We start from the raw sequence: 15,754 nt of genomic DNA on the forward strand, positions 1-15,754 counted from the left end.
CGTGATACTAATATTGAAAGCTGGTTTTCTTTGGCCTTGTATAAATATATATGATGCCCATATGAAGACAACTACAAGGTAAATGCCCCTAGCTTCTTGGTGTTATGATAATATTTTTTTTTTTACCATTCACATGGGTAAGGAATATTTATTAATTTTATTAATAATTAATTTTTATTGAAGAATTTGGTTTGTAACTTAATAAATTCTGTTTTTGTCATTATATTTTTTTCATTTAAAAAATTCAAATTTAAAACTTTTGAAGGGAATCAAATCCAATATCACTCAAATCAATAATTTGTTAGTTAGTATTATAATAATATCCTAAAGAATAAAGTAATTTCTCTATTTATATTTTATATGTATAATTCTTACTTTCCTAGTAATTTATATTTTACATGCACGTGTACAAAAAATAACTCCATCACTAAAGAAAAAACTGTTATATGCTAGAATTTCTTTTATTTATATTATTTTTGTAAACATTACCTGAATTTTTTATATATAGAATATAATTTTGTTCGATAAGACTATATGAGTGACAAAAATCTTATTCTAAACCAATGTTCAATCCAAAAATGTATTAAAGGGAGAATATTTTTTACATAATTATTTAAATATCTTAATTTTTAATAAATAATGAGTTTTAAAAAAATTGTAATTTTCTCTATAAAACTAGAACTAGAATCTATTACTATAAGAAAATTAAACAAACACTAACTCAACTAACTTTTTCTTATTTATTTTCATATATAAATATTTTTTTTCCTTCTCTTCTTTCATATGGGTCAGGAGGGGGGAGATCCCTACTTTTCCCCCTTAGATTCATCCTTGTTTTAAACATTTACTATAATTACATACTAGTTAATTCACATATTGGTGATGATCTGTGACCATATATGCATCAATTGGTGTATAATCGTTCTAATATAATCAGTGATCTTAAATTCAAATTACTTATATCATAGCCGACTCTTTGCTTCTCATTTGAACCAAAAGGTCAAATGAAACGGGCCGAATAAGTATCTTCAAAGTTTAAACAAAAAATGGATAAAGTAGTTAGTAAAGACAAAAAAAAAAAAAAGAGGGTTGCTGGCGAGTTAACCTAGCTAGATCATTTTTTTTATGGCACAACGACATTAACCAAAATCGTCCTATGACATCCTTAATATTCTATAGTTTTTTTCGGTACATTTAATATTCCATAGTTTGAAGGCATAAATATAATATTTTTCTCTCCGACCTTTCAAATGAGCATATACACAGAGACTTAAAGGTTTGTGAATGTGATGATATTGTTTTTAAGGATTTATTCATTAGTTTCATAATGTTAATTTTTAATAATGCGAAAATCATTTAGGATACAACACATTTTGTGACAAATTCAGGTGACAGAACTGTAGATATGTAATTTTGTCAACCCGCATAAAAAAGGAAAAAAAATGGTTCATTATAGTAGATTTGACTAAGAAAAAAAATTATCATGAGAAAAAAATAGTATATTATTAATTTATAATAATATTTATTTTTTATTGACTACAAAATTGTAAAGTAATTAAAATTATTTTAGTAAAAATGTAATTAATGTAAGAGACAATTTAAAAGGAGTATAATTATAAAAATAGACATAAATTTCTCAAAAAACTCAGAACGAAGGTAGCATATAACCTATTATCAGAATTGTTAATTACTAGCTAAATATCATTGAAAGTAAAAGGACATGTTTATAAATTGTAACTGCTTGAAGGAGTCATAATCCCACGTTTAGAAAAGTTATCTTTGTCCTTTGTTTATGTTGAGTACTGCTGCTCCCACACAGCACACGCTTAAATGTACGTAATTGTAAAATAATAAAAAGAGACACAAACTAGAATATCAGACATGAGCTAAATTACACCAATATAAACGATAAGAAAGACCTCGTTGAAATTATCGATAGAGAGATCGATATATTTGATGAAGGGCATGCATACTTACACTAATATAAACACAGAAGCTTGTCGAGTTCAGTTATACTATCTCAAATTTTTTGATTAATGTAAGCCCTAGTTACAATGACGTTCCACAGAATTTCGGTTTCCTGATGATTGTTCAGAATTATTAATTTGATATGGTTGCTAACTGACACTGACAAAGTAGCTCTATTGATAAAATTAACCTTATGGATTATTCTTTTTCATGAGCATATCTTATAGTTCTTCGACGATTGTGTTTTGTTTTATCCAAGGACAGGAAATACATAGAATTAGTATTTTAATTTGATTTGGAAATGTTTCGACTAGGCGAATAATGCATGTATTATAAAGAAAATTGAAAAGTATTTTGTCGCTCAACAAGCCTGCATATAGTCTTACACATAGTTGGGAAATTGATGACTATTAATATTATTCCATCATCTTAAGCATAAATCAACATGGAGTGAAGGATACTGTCTCTTTATTTATCTTTTTCTCTCCCTCAGCTTTTTTAATTAGAAAAACTATTATTGAAAAAAGTATATGAAAAATTATAACCTTTATATATACAGTTGTTTATCAGATCAATTTAATCGATTAAAAAATATTTTAAATGATTAGTTCATTTCATTTCAAATTCAAATATATTTTGTATATTATCTAGTTTTATTTTTATTTATATAATTTTATAAAATAAAATAAGTCAACAATATATTTTATTCTCTCTCGTTTCAAACTCAAATAATTAAACAATAGGTTAATTCAATCTAATTCCATTCAATGTTCTCAATCCCCTTAAAAAGGACCAAGTTGGATTGAATCTGTTTTAAGGATGTTATGTTGGAAATCTCAACCCAATCCTAGTGGCGATTGTGAGTTTAGTTGGGTTGATGCATTAAAATTAAAAAAATAATTAAAAAATAAAAATAAAGATTATATAAAAAAAATGGATGATTGTTACACCTGTTGAGGATAGTGGCGCAGATGTCGTACTCGGAGTACAATGGTTGAAGACTCTAGGTCCAATACTCACAGATTATACTTCATTAAACATGAAGTTCATCACTGGAGGGAAGCTAGTGGAGATGAAGGGAGAACGAGAGACAAACCTGCAACAGGTAACACCCTCACAGCTACGTCGTCTACTTTACACAAACCCTGCAAGTACATTCTATCATATTCGTATAGATGCCCAAACCACAATACAGCCTGCAAATCATGCGTTACCAGAAGTAACCTCATTAATCACCCGTTATTCTTCCTTATTTCAACCTCCATCATCCCTACCACCCTCACGACTCACAGACCACTCAATAAACCTGTTACCAAACACAGCACCTGTAAATGTAAAACCCTATCGATACCCGTATTATCAAAAACAGGAGATAGAAGACCAAGTGAATACAATGCTTGATAAGGGATTCATTCGACCCAGCTCAAGTCCATTTTCATCACCCGTTTTACTCGTCAAGAAGAAGGACGGAGGGTGGAGATTCTGTGTAGATTATAGAGCTTTAAACGCAGTGACCATTCGAGACCGGTTTCCAATCCCGACAGTGGATGAACTCTTAGACGAGCTTGGAGGGGCTAGGCGGTTCTCAAAGCTTGATTTGATGCAAGGGTATCATCAAATCCTCATGAAGGAGGAAGATATCAACAAAACAGCGTTTAGGACGCACCAAGGGCATTACGAGTTTCGAGTAATGCCCTTTGGCCTTTGTAATGCACCCTCTTCTTTTCAATCCACGATGAACCAGCTATTCCGGCCATACCTGCGAAAATATATCATCGTTTTCTTCGATGACATATTAATATACAGCAAGACCATCGCATAGCACATCTCTCACTTGGAAAATGCTTTTCAGATTCTGATAACAGGGAAATTTTCATTGAAACTCTCCAAGTGTACATTCGCTGCTCAGGAGCAAGTAGAATATTTGGGTCACGTAGTGGCCGGAGATGGTGTTCGACCAGTGCCGGAAAAAGTTCAAGCCATTCAAGATTGGCCTACACCACGATCTCCAAGGGCGCTACAAGGATTCTTAGGCCTCGCGGGATTCTATAGAAGGTTTATACAAGGATACGCTACGATTGTTGTGCCACTCACAAAGCTGCTATGCCACGCACAATTCCAATGGTCACCGCTAGCCAGTGAGGCCTTTCAAAAGCTTAAAGGAGCAATCATGGCTGCTCCAGTTTTGGCTCTACCCAACTTCAACATTCCATTCATTGTAGAAACGGATGCATCAGGAACGGGTATGGGAGCAGTCCTTACACAGGAAAACCATCCCATTTCCTTTTTCAGTAAACAATTTTGTCCGAGGTTGAGGAACGCTTCAACGTATGTCAGAGAGCTTGCGGCCATAACCTCCGCCGTCAAGAAATGGAGGCAATACTTGTTAGGTCACAAGTTCACTATAGTCACTGATCACCGTAGCCTGAGAGAGCTTATGAGTCAAACGGTTCAGACGCCGGAACAACACCGCTACTTGGCACGTTTGCTGGGTTATGATTTCACGATTCAATATCGTGCAGGTCGAGCTAATGTCGTGGCAGACGCGTTATCGAGGATTGAGGAGGAAACTCCAGCATCGTTTTTATTGTTATCCATGCCTCAGTTCGATTTCCTCGAGGATCTCCGCAAGGAAATGGAGTCCAACTCAACCTTTAGGGAGTTCAACAAGAACCTGAGGCACACCCAGACTACACAATAGCTTCTGGATTGATCTTACACAAAGGTCGCATATGGATTCCATCAAACTCGTCCTTCATTAAACCACTTCTTGAGGAATTCCATCAATCACCCACGGGGGGCCATATGGGTATACAGAAGACGCTTCATCGTCTCCAAGAGAGCTTCACTTGGGACTCCATTAGAACCGATACACGAGCTTTCATCACCAGTTGCTTGACATGTCAATATACCAAGTATGACAACAGGAAACCCGCTGGATTGCTGTGTCCTCTACCGGTACCGGTGCAACCATGGGAGGATTTATCCATGGATTTTATTGTTGGGTTACCTGCATACAAGGGAAACACTTGCATCCTGGTGATTGTAGATAGGTTTTCGAAGGGACTGGGCCTTAGTATGTTACCCACACATCATAATGCACGAACGGTGACTGAGTTATTCATGGAAATAGTAGGAAGATTACACGGAATGCCGAGAAGCATCGTGTCCGATCGTGATCCACTATTTGTAAGCCAATTCTGGAAAGAACTCTTCTCTCTCAGTGGGACGAAGCTTCGCCTCAGCTCTGCTTACCATCCGCAATCAGACGGGCAAACGGAGGTGGCTAACCGCATTGTGGAACAGTATTTACGAGCATTCGTTCATCAGAAACCTTCACGGTGGGGGTGTTTCTTGTTATGGGCCGAATGGTCCTATAACACTTCATGTCACTCAGCCACCGGAGTGACTCCATTTAAGGTTACCTTTGGTAGGAAGCCTCCAAGTTTTCCCCACTACATATCGGGGACCGCAAAGGTAGACACAGTAAAGCTGAGTAAAGCTCAAGCACGAATGAAGATGATGGCGGATAAACATAGGCGTGAGGAGGAATTGAAAGTAGGGGACTGGGTCTTGGCTAAGCTCAGACCACGACGTCAAGCTTCAGTCACAGACACGACGTATTCGAAGCTGAATAAAAGGTATTACGGACCCTTTCGAATCACGGCTCAAATGGGGAAGGTGGCGTACCAGTTGCTGTTGCCGGAGCAATCATGCATCCACAACGTGTTCCACGTTTCGCTCCTTAAACCCTTCGTGTCCACTGACCCACCACAGGATTCAGTTGCTCTTCCCCCCACGGCTATGGATAACGACCCCATCATCGTTCCCTTAGCCATCGTAGCAACAAAGACAATTTTGTCAGAAGAAGGCCCAAAACGCATGGTGCTCGTTCAATGGAAGGATCTTCCACTCGAAGAAGCTTCGTGGGAAGAATGGACACCCTTTAAAAAGCTTCATCACCTTGAGGACAAGGTGTTCTTTGAAGGGCAAGGGAGTGTTACACCTATTGAGGATAGGGTGCAAGTAGCAGGTGGGGTGGTCAAGGAAGAACAAGGGCTGCGACTAGTAAGGGAACAGCAGCATGGGGGAAGGCCCATCAGAAAGATGAAGATACCGGCACGTTTGGATGACTACGTGCGATAAGCATCGTGCATGGAAACTGTTGACATCTAACCGTCTGTTAAGAGGTGCAGAAGGTTCTAGAAGTAGTTAAGCTTGTAACTGATTCTGTTAGGGTTTAGAATTTCTTTGAGAATATAAAAGCTCATGTAAATAAAGAAAGGAATAGGAAGAAAATCACGTTTCTCTCATCTTCTCTCTCTCTCGTTCTCTCGGAGGTTCTGGGTCCTCGAATTCCCAATCATAACAATGACTCATATGTTACATACTACATAAACAAAAAAAATATAAATAATCCAACTATGCTAAATTACCTTGGTACAAATACTCTTTAGAAACTATTATGACGAGTTAAATAAATGTAATACAGAAAACAACAAAAAACATAAAATTAATAGTTGTTCACAGAACATTTTGCCTAATAAAATACTAATATTTAACCAAACAATACAGATAAATATTTAACAAAAAAAAAAAAACTTAACTAGACATATCGATCCAACCCAACTCACCCTTTGACTTGTTGAACTGGCGGGTTATGTAGGTTAAAAGGTTGAATTAAGCCAACTCAATCCATTTTGATGGGTTAAATGAGTTGAGTCGTTTGCGTTTAACCTATTTTGAGATCCCTTGTTCAATTACCCATAAAACCATGCGGGAGAGAGGAATTAAGTGAGCTAAACAGAACCTCATTTTTGTTCAACTAAAGGAGTTATTTCAAAAAGGACTTTTATCCACTTCCTTTTGGTCCACTTGATGCCCAGTAATTATTTTGGGCTGAGGATAATTATACACAGAGCCATTGGGGGCTATTCCCACTCATTTTTTGCTATTTTCACTCCATGTTTTCAAAAAATACTCCTGACAAAAACATTTTCTTTATACAATATACACAACGGAGTGTTTTTTTGCTGAATTTATACACAACGGAGTAATTCTATCTAGAGTTACTGTTGGATTTAAGAAGAGACCAAATTAATATTAAATTATTATATTTAGAAATATTAATAAAACATATTTAAGTTTATCATTGACTAGCTAGCAAGAACCCAACTCTCTAATATTAATAGCTTCAAGTCTTACACAAAAGATCTTTAATTTTTTATGCTGAAAATTTCTTTTGTTTAAAAAATAGGGATTTCAAAATTAAACCTTTTAAACATTTAATGGTGAGGGTTAGCCGTTGCAGAAGATTCAAAATAAAATAATATCAGCATAGATACCCACTATATAATTGAGTGGGAACTAGTTAGGGATCAAGGACCGAGAATCCTAACCAAAGTGGGAAGGAAGGTCAGCTTGAAAATAGAAAAGATTTGGAATGTATGAATTTCTTTAGCTCCATCATAGAGAGCTTTAATAACCCTTTTGGGTTTGCCAAAGTCTCTTTCGTAGTTCTGTACCCAAAACAAAAGTCTTTTTCCCAGTCATGTGCCTACACCCACTTTCAGGTTTATATTAGTTTATTGTCCCAAGTTGTGACAAAGAATCCCAGATCAAATCTTAGCCTTACTCATTGATAATAGGTCTGTTTTATTTCTTTAATTTATCAATTAGTCCATTGAAAAATTATTTAGTTGCAGGTCACAGGCTTGTGTTTAAATTTCCATACCAGTACCTTGGAATTAATGTACTTACGTACCAAATTTTACAATAATGTTTACGAAGCCATCACCCTAAAGAAAATTACAGAAGGAAGCATCAACAAGCATGTGTAGGTACATATATTTGAGGAGTTATAAAATTGATTTGATAATTGAGAATTAGAGGTTTAAGGATGGAAAAAAAAGGAAAGAGGAAACGATCGTATGTTAGAATTTCTGCCACCGACGTTTTTAATAAAAACTAACAAATAAAAAAATACATATATTAGAACCGACCAAAACTTAACTTGAAAATTCTAGTTGTGTCAAAATAAAAGCACATAACCTATAAGTTGTAACATTGAAGGACGTTAGAGAAAAAGTCTTTCTTATTTAGGACTTGGCAATTTATGCTTAATTTTAATCCGGTAATGAATACTTAACAATAATACTTACATCCATTGATCCACACAAGTGAGGGCCATAACTATGTTTTTTGGATTGTCTGCTTCCCAATATTATATATATCCATCCCTGCATATAAATGCAACTTTTCTATATTGTTATATGAAGGACCACACACCATGTTCCGCAACAGTGATCTCACGCCAAGAGCTTTAGTTGGACGAAAAATCTTTCTAGCTCTTTGCCCCTATAAGTACAATAGATCTACCATGCATATATGGCAATTAACTTCCTTGGGTGATATTTTAATATCAGAATAAGTACAAAGGCATCCAGGCCATAATCACACTTTCACTTTATTAATTTTATAACAACTTGCATATTGCTAAGAAAATGGTACATTTTTTTTTCTTGTACCACTTATTAGTCTTTAATTTTTTTTTTTAAAAAAGATCTAATTCATCCCCATACAATCCCACAATATTACTCTACGATCGATGGTATCTCGTTTTTGAGAAAGTTAAATCAATATATTCTTGTGTAATAATTGAAATCAATGGGGATTTTTATATCATGCATGTATGAGAGGTATCAAAGTAGACTATTATTTTCTCAATATATATACGAAGAGCAGAGAAAGGAAAAGATAAAAGAAAAGAAAAAGATCAGTTATGCGGGGATATACGCGCACTGGAAATAAGACAAATATACACGTTTTTATTTTAAATTCATGTTTATTAGGGGTTTGGCCGTTTGGGTTATAAATCAGAAACGAAGGTTTTCCACTTGTTAGTTGTTACTCATTTTCTTTTCCGGGGTGTTTGCAAATCTTCCTAAAATTATATTATGTTATTTTATCTGTCAAACCTTTGAACCCAACAAAACTATTAAGAACTCTCACCAAAAGCAACTTAGTGATCGATGATATATACCCCAATTTAGAAACTTTATTCTCAGTTTCTCCTCCGTCTGCTTTAATTTATTTATATTGTTACTAAATCTGGCCTTGTTAATTAGTGTGAAAACTTGTATGATTTGAATTCCTAAAGAAAATAATGAGCTCCTTGAGGGCCAATTAAAATATATGCATCTTAATTAATATTTATATGATAATGATGCTATGACTATTATGGATCTGTTCCTTGTTATTATGGTTGTTGTTTTTTATTATTATTGAAAAATCGTTAGATTGTTAGTTTTTTTTAGAAGAAATAATTGAATATGTGATTTTTTTTTTCTTTCTTGTTAATCATCCAATCAATCTTTATTTTCAGTGTGGTTGTTGTTTACTTAAAAAACTGGTAAGATCATACAAGGTTGCGTTCATGAACATGCAAAATTGAATGATGTGTTCCTTTTTTCTAATCACTTTAGAGACCGATCGACATCTTTTAAAAAATAAAAAAAGATATAAACTTTGCTATCATATTCCTTTCAGAGGACATGTTTTGACTTAATTATATATTAGAGCAGGAACCAATTTCTTCCCACTTATTTTTTCTATTATTTTTCCGAGTATTGATTGGTTCTGATCCGATTAAGTGCGTCGATTTCATACTTCGTATATGAAACACAAGCATCTAGGCGTAATAGGTATCGTAGCGTTGGCTCACATAGGGGATCACACGCTCCCTTTAATAAATGGCACTAGTACTAATTAATGAAGTCATAACTTGTGTCATTTTCATTGTATGAAGAATGTGAAAAAGGTTCCACACACAAAAAAAAAAGAGTGAAAAAAGAGTTTTGAAAGAATCATGATTGAGATAACGACTCGTCAATTAATATGCGCCTCATGAAATGATATAATTATGTTAGATTTGCAAAGGATCAGTCTACCATTACGATCGTATTTTTTTTGTTTTTAATTTTTTATCTTCTTAAAATAATTTGGTACATGTGTATGTGTATAATTTTGGAGGTTATTTAGGAGCTGGATACGTGAGGGCGGGCGCAACTGAACAAGACAAACTTTTTTTTTATTATTATTATGGAGAAAGTAAATTTCAGTTAAACATTTGTTGACACTTGGTTTCATTAATATTAGTCCATTTCAAGTGACATTTAACATGTCTTAAGCATGCAATGGGAAGTTGATAAATTCAACAAGAAAAATGGAAAGTTGATAATTACTCTTATTTTTATGAATGATCAAATTATTGATTTTTCCAGAATATCTTTTGTAAGTGTTCAATAAGTTTCTAGGCATGTTTTGATTCCGGTGAGTTTTAAAATCCAACACATCTAATCTTTTCTTTATAAAAAAAATATATATATTATGAAAAAGCTCGGATGTGGAATAACATTGCATTCTTAAAATTACTCCCAAATTCTTCCCCCTTTGGTTTAGTTTTATGAGCCATTTGTTTCAAGTTATACAAATGTATTTCCTGGAATATAAGTTGGGAATGTATCATTTCCATGCTTGGTATGAGTATTAAAAATTATTCTCATGAGACATGTTCTATTTTCAAAAATATATATTACACATTACTTCTTCACTTTCTATTTCCATGTAAATGGGTGGGAATATTAATTATATTCTCACGAGAATAGTAGTTATTGTCTAACATAATTTTCTACTTTCAACTTTGTTTGATTTGATTTTTTTATTTTTTAATTGAAATGAATTTTAAAATAATTCAAGAAATGTTAATTAGTTCAAAGATGTTAATGAGAATAATATTTCCAGAAATATTATTTCCTCGTTTATTTTTATTTTCAACGAATAATTTATCAAATTTATTGATTGAATTGAAATGATTATTTAAGAAATTATTGAATTATTCTTATAAATTGTTGAATCTTTTTTCTTTTCCAAAACAAACACTACCTTAGAGCATAAACAATAGAACGCTTGAAGTTGGGTTCCCAATATTATTTGACATTTCGAAAAATGAGGAAGGTGTAATAGCTAGCATGGGAAATGGATGGGGAGTGTTTGGCAGTGTGTGAAGTTGGAGGAGAACTTTCTTTCTAATGGGAGGAAGACCTTCTGCTAAAACTTAAAACCTTGTTAATTACCTCCTTAGGACATTAAAAAAATTGCTTCTTATTAAAAAAAAAAATTTAGACAACACACAAAAAAGCAGAAAATATTTAATTAAAATAAAATTAAAAACTCTTAAAAAAAATAATAAAAAGCTTAAACAAATTAACAAGTCTTCTGTCTCTTCAACTTTTAACTTTGCTTCTATCCTGTCTTGAGGTAGCTTCAATATTCGGGGGCTTGATGGTAAGATGCTTAATAGAATTTGGAAATGCTCTATATCCACTAAGAGTATAGCCAGTGAAGAATGCAAAAGTTTCTTAAAAGATTATAATCAAGAATTAAAAGAGAGAAAAAACTCAGGAAACCTTATATTAGTTCATGTCTTCTTAATTCGCATACCATCAAGTTTTCACTCTACACCAAACCAATTACAAGTGTTATTTGCTCCAGGTCTCTTTAGGCTTATACAACAGTAGTAGTATTTAACTTCCCACTTCAAGTAATAAAGTAAGTATTCTTTCTCTCAAAGCTTCTTCAGGCTTCATCTATGTAAATCACTTAGATAAAGGTAAAGTTAACTGACTAAATCGTTTGTTAAAGATGGATGCATAATGTTTAAGTCTTTGTTCTTTGAATACATAAAGAACTTTAAGAACATGGAGCACAGGATGGCCATGAGATTACAAGGTTTCAACAATTTTATCTTTGTTAAGAAGGTCTCCGGCCGGTATATATAGGCACACTTCAAAAGTATTTGTTAAGAGCTTATAGCCATGTTCTTCCCTTTTTTTTTCTTCAAAGAAAAAAAGTATCTGTATGTTGGGACATTAAATGCACAATAAGTGTCTTCATCAACTTGTCATTTTGTTAAGATAAAATGTTTCACTTAATTATCTTTCTTTTTTCACATTGAAACCTTATATATAGTAGGAGGCAAATATGATTTTCAGTCTTAAAAAAAATTGATTTTCAGTAAGACAGGACTTTGTCCGTTTGTCGGGGTCAGATATGCATAGACTAGTATAAAAAAATTAATATTAATGTTTTTAGAACTTATTTTTAATTTATGCAGAAATTAATTTTAACTTATAAAAAAACATTTCATATTATATATATATATATATATATATATATTTCTTTTATAAATATTTATAAAAAAATTTATCTAAATAATTTTTTATGGACAAATGTATCAAGTCATTATATCCTTAAATATGCGATGATCATTATGAATTGGTTAGATTGATTTTTTTTATCCGTAAATATAAAAAATTAAATATTCATACATTCAATTGATCAACTGAAGTATATTTCCTTGGTTATATCGAATTAGACTTGGACAGGATTGCCAAGATTAATTCATTATTATTATTGCCGGAAAAGTGACATTATGTACGTAATAAGTAGTAGGTAATCCAAGAGACTTTATTTTAAATTTATTTTCTTTCTACGTGTTTGGATATACATATATATATACGTGTAATCGTGTCCAACAATACTCAGCAACGTGCAATCATATTGTCCACAAGTTCAGTTTAATTTAGGGCATTATTTACTGTACTTGGTTCGAAATTATGGACAGCATTAGTAAAAGAAATTAATTAAATATGATAAGTTATAAAAGGAAAGGGATGGCATTGAGTCAATTGATAATAAAATATGATAAGATATAAAAGGAAAGGTACGTAAAGGGGACCACTCTCTATAATTATATATAAGTTGAGTCAATTTCTTCAAGGATCTCGGGAAGTTGAATTAATTTCCCCACGAACACTTTGAGATCCATAAGTAAGGTTATACCATCTCAAAAGATATAAACCTAACTCTCAGCAACAAAGGGAATTGCCTGCCACTGTGTCCCCTTATAAAACTAACCTAGTTCTGTTCATGAAGTGCCATTTGTCATCAATGAGTTAAATAGCCACATGGTGCGCATACACATAGACATGCACGTTTTTGCATAATCATCATATTTTTGACATAGACATGTTTATTTCTATGAGCATAATTTTATTCGAGTTAGAAAAACACTGTTGTAAATAATAATTTTTTTAAAAATAATATTTAATATAATTACATATATTTAAAACTCAAATTCATAATCACTAACAACTAAGTTAAAATAACTAGCTCGAGTCAGTTAATTCATAAATTTGACAATATACTTCTTCCATTCTAAATTATAATATATAATTAACTAATTTATATTTATTAAGAAACTTAATTAATTTAATTATTAACAATAAATTTATCTATAATTATAATATATTTTTTAAAATTTATATTTAATTTTATTATGAATCTTCTTATATCTTCGTATGAGAGAAAAGATACAATTTAAGATATATATTAATAAAAAATAATTAATACACAAATATATAAAATAAAATTTTATAATAAAAAATTTATTCACCATATCTTATAAACTTTATAAACAGTAACTTCTGACTGAGTATAAAACTACACATATACAAGCATATATCGGGTATACTTGACCAAAGCTGAGAGTAACGTGTCTGTGTTTGAGAGGACTAAAGTAAACAGATGGGTGACAACAACATAGGCAAAGTCTTAGAGAGAGAAGGCTTTAAGTACAACTTCACGGCAGCTGCAAGTGACACCTCTGCACAAGATGAGGTGATTAAAGAGCAAGATCGGTTGCTTCCAATAGCAAATGTGGGGCGCATCATGAAGCAAATCCTTCCTCCTAACGCCAAGATCTCAAAGGAAGCTAAAGAAACCATGCAAGAATGTGTGTCCGAGTTCATTAGCTTTGTCACTGGGGAAGCTTCTGACAAGTGTCACAAGGAGAAGCGCAAGACCGTGAATGGCGACGATATTTGCTGGGCCCTTGCTACCCTAGGGTTTGATGACTACTCTGAGCCACTTAAAAGGTACTTGCATAAGTATAGGGAGTTCGAAGGGGAGAGAGCAAATCAAAATAAGGGTAACAACAACACTTATGAAAACAACATTGCAAACATATAAATTAATTATGTGGAAGGTGAACTCTTTCTCCAATTCCCATGATCAATGTGATTGATAGTTGTTAATCTGATCTTCTAGTTTTCTCCTGAATTTGAGATACTCAAGGTGCTTGTATCCTTATGTGATATATATATGACGTGAGTCATGTATGCATACTCACGTGTTTTAGACCTGATATTTTCATCAAGGGTTGAAATTACACTAGATGAACACATGGTAGCTTGAGAATCATGTGAGTTACAACTAATCTTTGTATTTGTCTATCCAATAATAAGCTTGAATCATTTCCAGAAGTCATGAGCATCAATGTTCTCCCACATCATCTTGACTTGAAAATTGGGAATTTGAATATCTTAATTTGAACATTAATTAGCTAAGGTAGCATCCCAGCTCTCAGCTCGATCTCCATTTTTCTAAGTTCAGCGACGAGTAATAAAGACATGAGTACTTATAAAATGCCCTGCTATAAGTGATTGAGAAAATAGGAGAATGGAAAAGAAAACTTTTGAGGTACTCTCCTCCTATGCTTGGAGCTGGACTTGGAGTTGTGAAGGAGAGAGCTGGGAGCATCAAAGAGCCAAAATATTAATGCTATCACTAATCATAATAGTATACAGCTAACAGATTAACCTCTTTCTGTGATTTGGATCTTATTAATCAGTGTGTAATTGTCAGCTAATCGAGATACAATTAGGGATTTCTCCATTTCGAAAACTGATTGCTTTTTACCCTAAGTAAGAGATATGATGGATTCATTCGATGAAAATATGTTTTCTTGTGCATATGAATATCAGATATGTAATTGACGTGTTTTTTATGATTGTTTTTTTCTTGCAATTAGCATATCTATGATTGATGCTAAAGGTTTTTGTTTTGTTGAACTGTTTTGGTTATTTCCAAGTCTAATTGTGCTTATTAATTGTTTCTTTCTTGTTTTTTGGATTTAAAACCCTCAATATTCAGAACCTTGTTTTGTTTTTTTCGACCACTTTGCTTTTGTCCTAGCTGGTTCCTGTTTTAATTGTTTCAGTTTTTTTAGGGACTCAAATCCTGCTATTTTGAAGCAACTTTGAGCATCAAGTAATCTGATGAGTAGAGTTAGTTGAACTCAACTAAGGAAACAAATATCTCAAAATAACTTTTTTTTTTGTTATTATTCACATCACTCGAATCCACAGTCTTAAAAAAAAAACTAAATTCTTCACTATTTGAAGCAACAGAGGTGAATTGACTGATAATTTCTAAAAATAATTTTGATATATTATTATAACTTTTACATCAACATGTAACCAAAAAAAAAATTCAACATGGACTACACATAATGGTAATTAATTAAGACTCACATTTCTGTTTGATCACTAAAGGTAAAGGATTAGCGGATTCATTAGACAGCGTTTGATCTTGAACGAAATTAGAAACTGAAGTAAGGAGAAAGGTGACGTGGAATTTCAGATCGATATTCTTTTATTTTAAAAACAATTAAAAATGTTCTTTTTTTTTAAATATATACAGTTATGATATAATGCAATATAAATATGCTCAATTCCTTATTCCCAATGTTCAATTCAAACCAAGCTTGAGCTAAGGCCATGCCATATTTGGTAGAGTATAATTTTTGTTACAAATTTTCTTCTTTTTTGTATCCGTAGGAATTTTTGTTACAAATCTTTACATGCTTGTTTCTGATGGGAAAGTT

The 15,754-nt window shown here is 32.8% G+C and overlaps 1 protein-coding gene across 1 annotated transcript; it reads left to right on the plus strand.

The window, feature by feature from the left end:
• Nucleotides 1-13,548: 13,548 nt before the first annotated feature.
• On the plus strand, nt 13,549-14,351 carry LOC114390762 (nuclear transcription factor Y subunit B-5-like). The gene has a single exon (XM_028351642.1). It carries the CDS (start codon nt 13,615-13,617, stop codon nt 14,056-14,058), a length of 444 nt encoding a protein of 147 aa, XP_028207443.1. The 5' UTR covers nt 13,549-13,614; the 3' UTR covers nt 14,059-14,351.
• The last annotated feature ends 1,403 nt before the right edge of the window (nt 14,352-15,754 follow it).

The sequence above is a fragment of the Glycine soja genome, chromosome 2 (genome assembly GCF_004193775.1).
Source record: "Glycine soja cultivar W05 chromosome 2, ASM419377v2, whole genome shotgun sequence".
Classification (NCBI taxonomy): domain Eukaryota; kingdom Viridiplantae; phylum Streptophyta; class Magnoliopsida; order Fabales; family Fabaceae; genus Glycine; species Glycine soja.

Bases quoted from the DNA above. Each gene is read 5' to 3' on its own strand.
- LOC114390762 (XM_028351642.1), top strand. From the start codon at position 13,615: ATGGGTGACAACAACATAGGCAAAGTCTTAGAGAGAGAAGGCTTTAAG.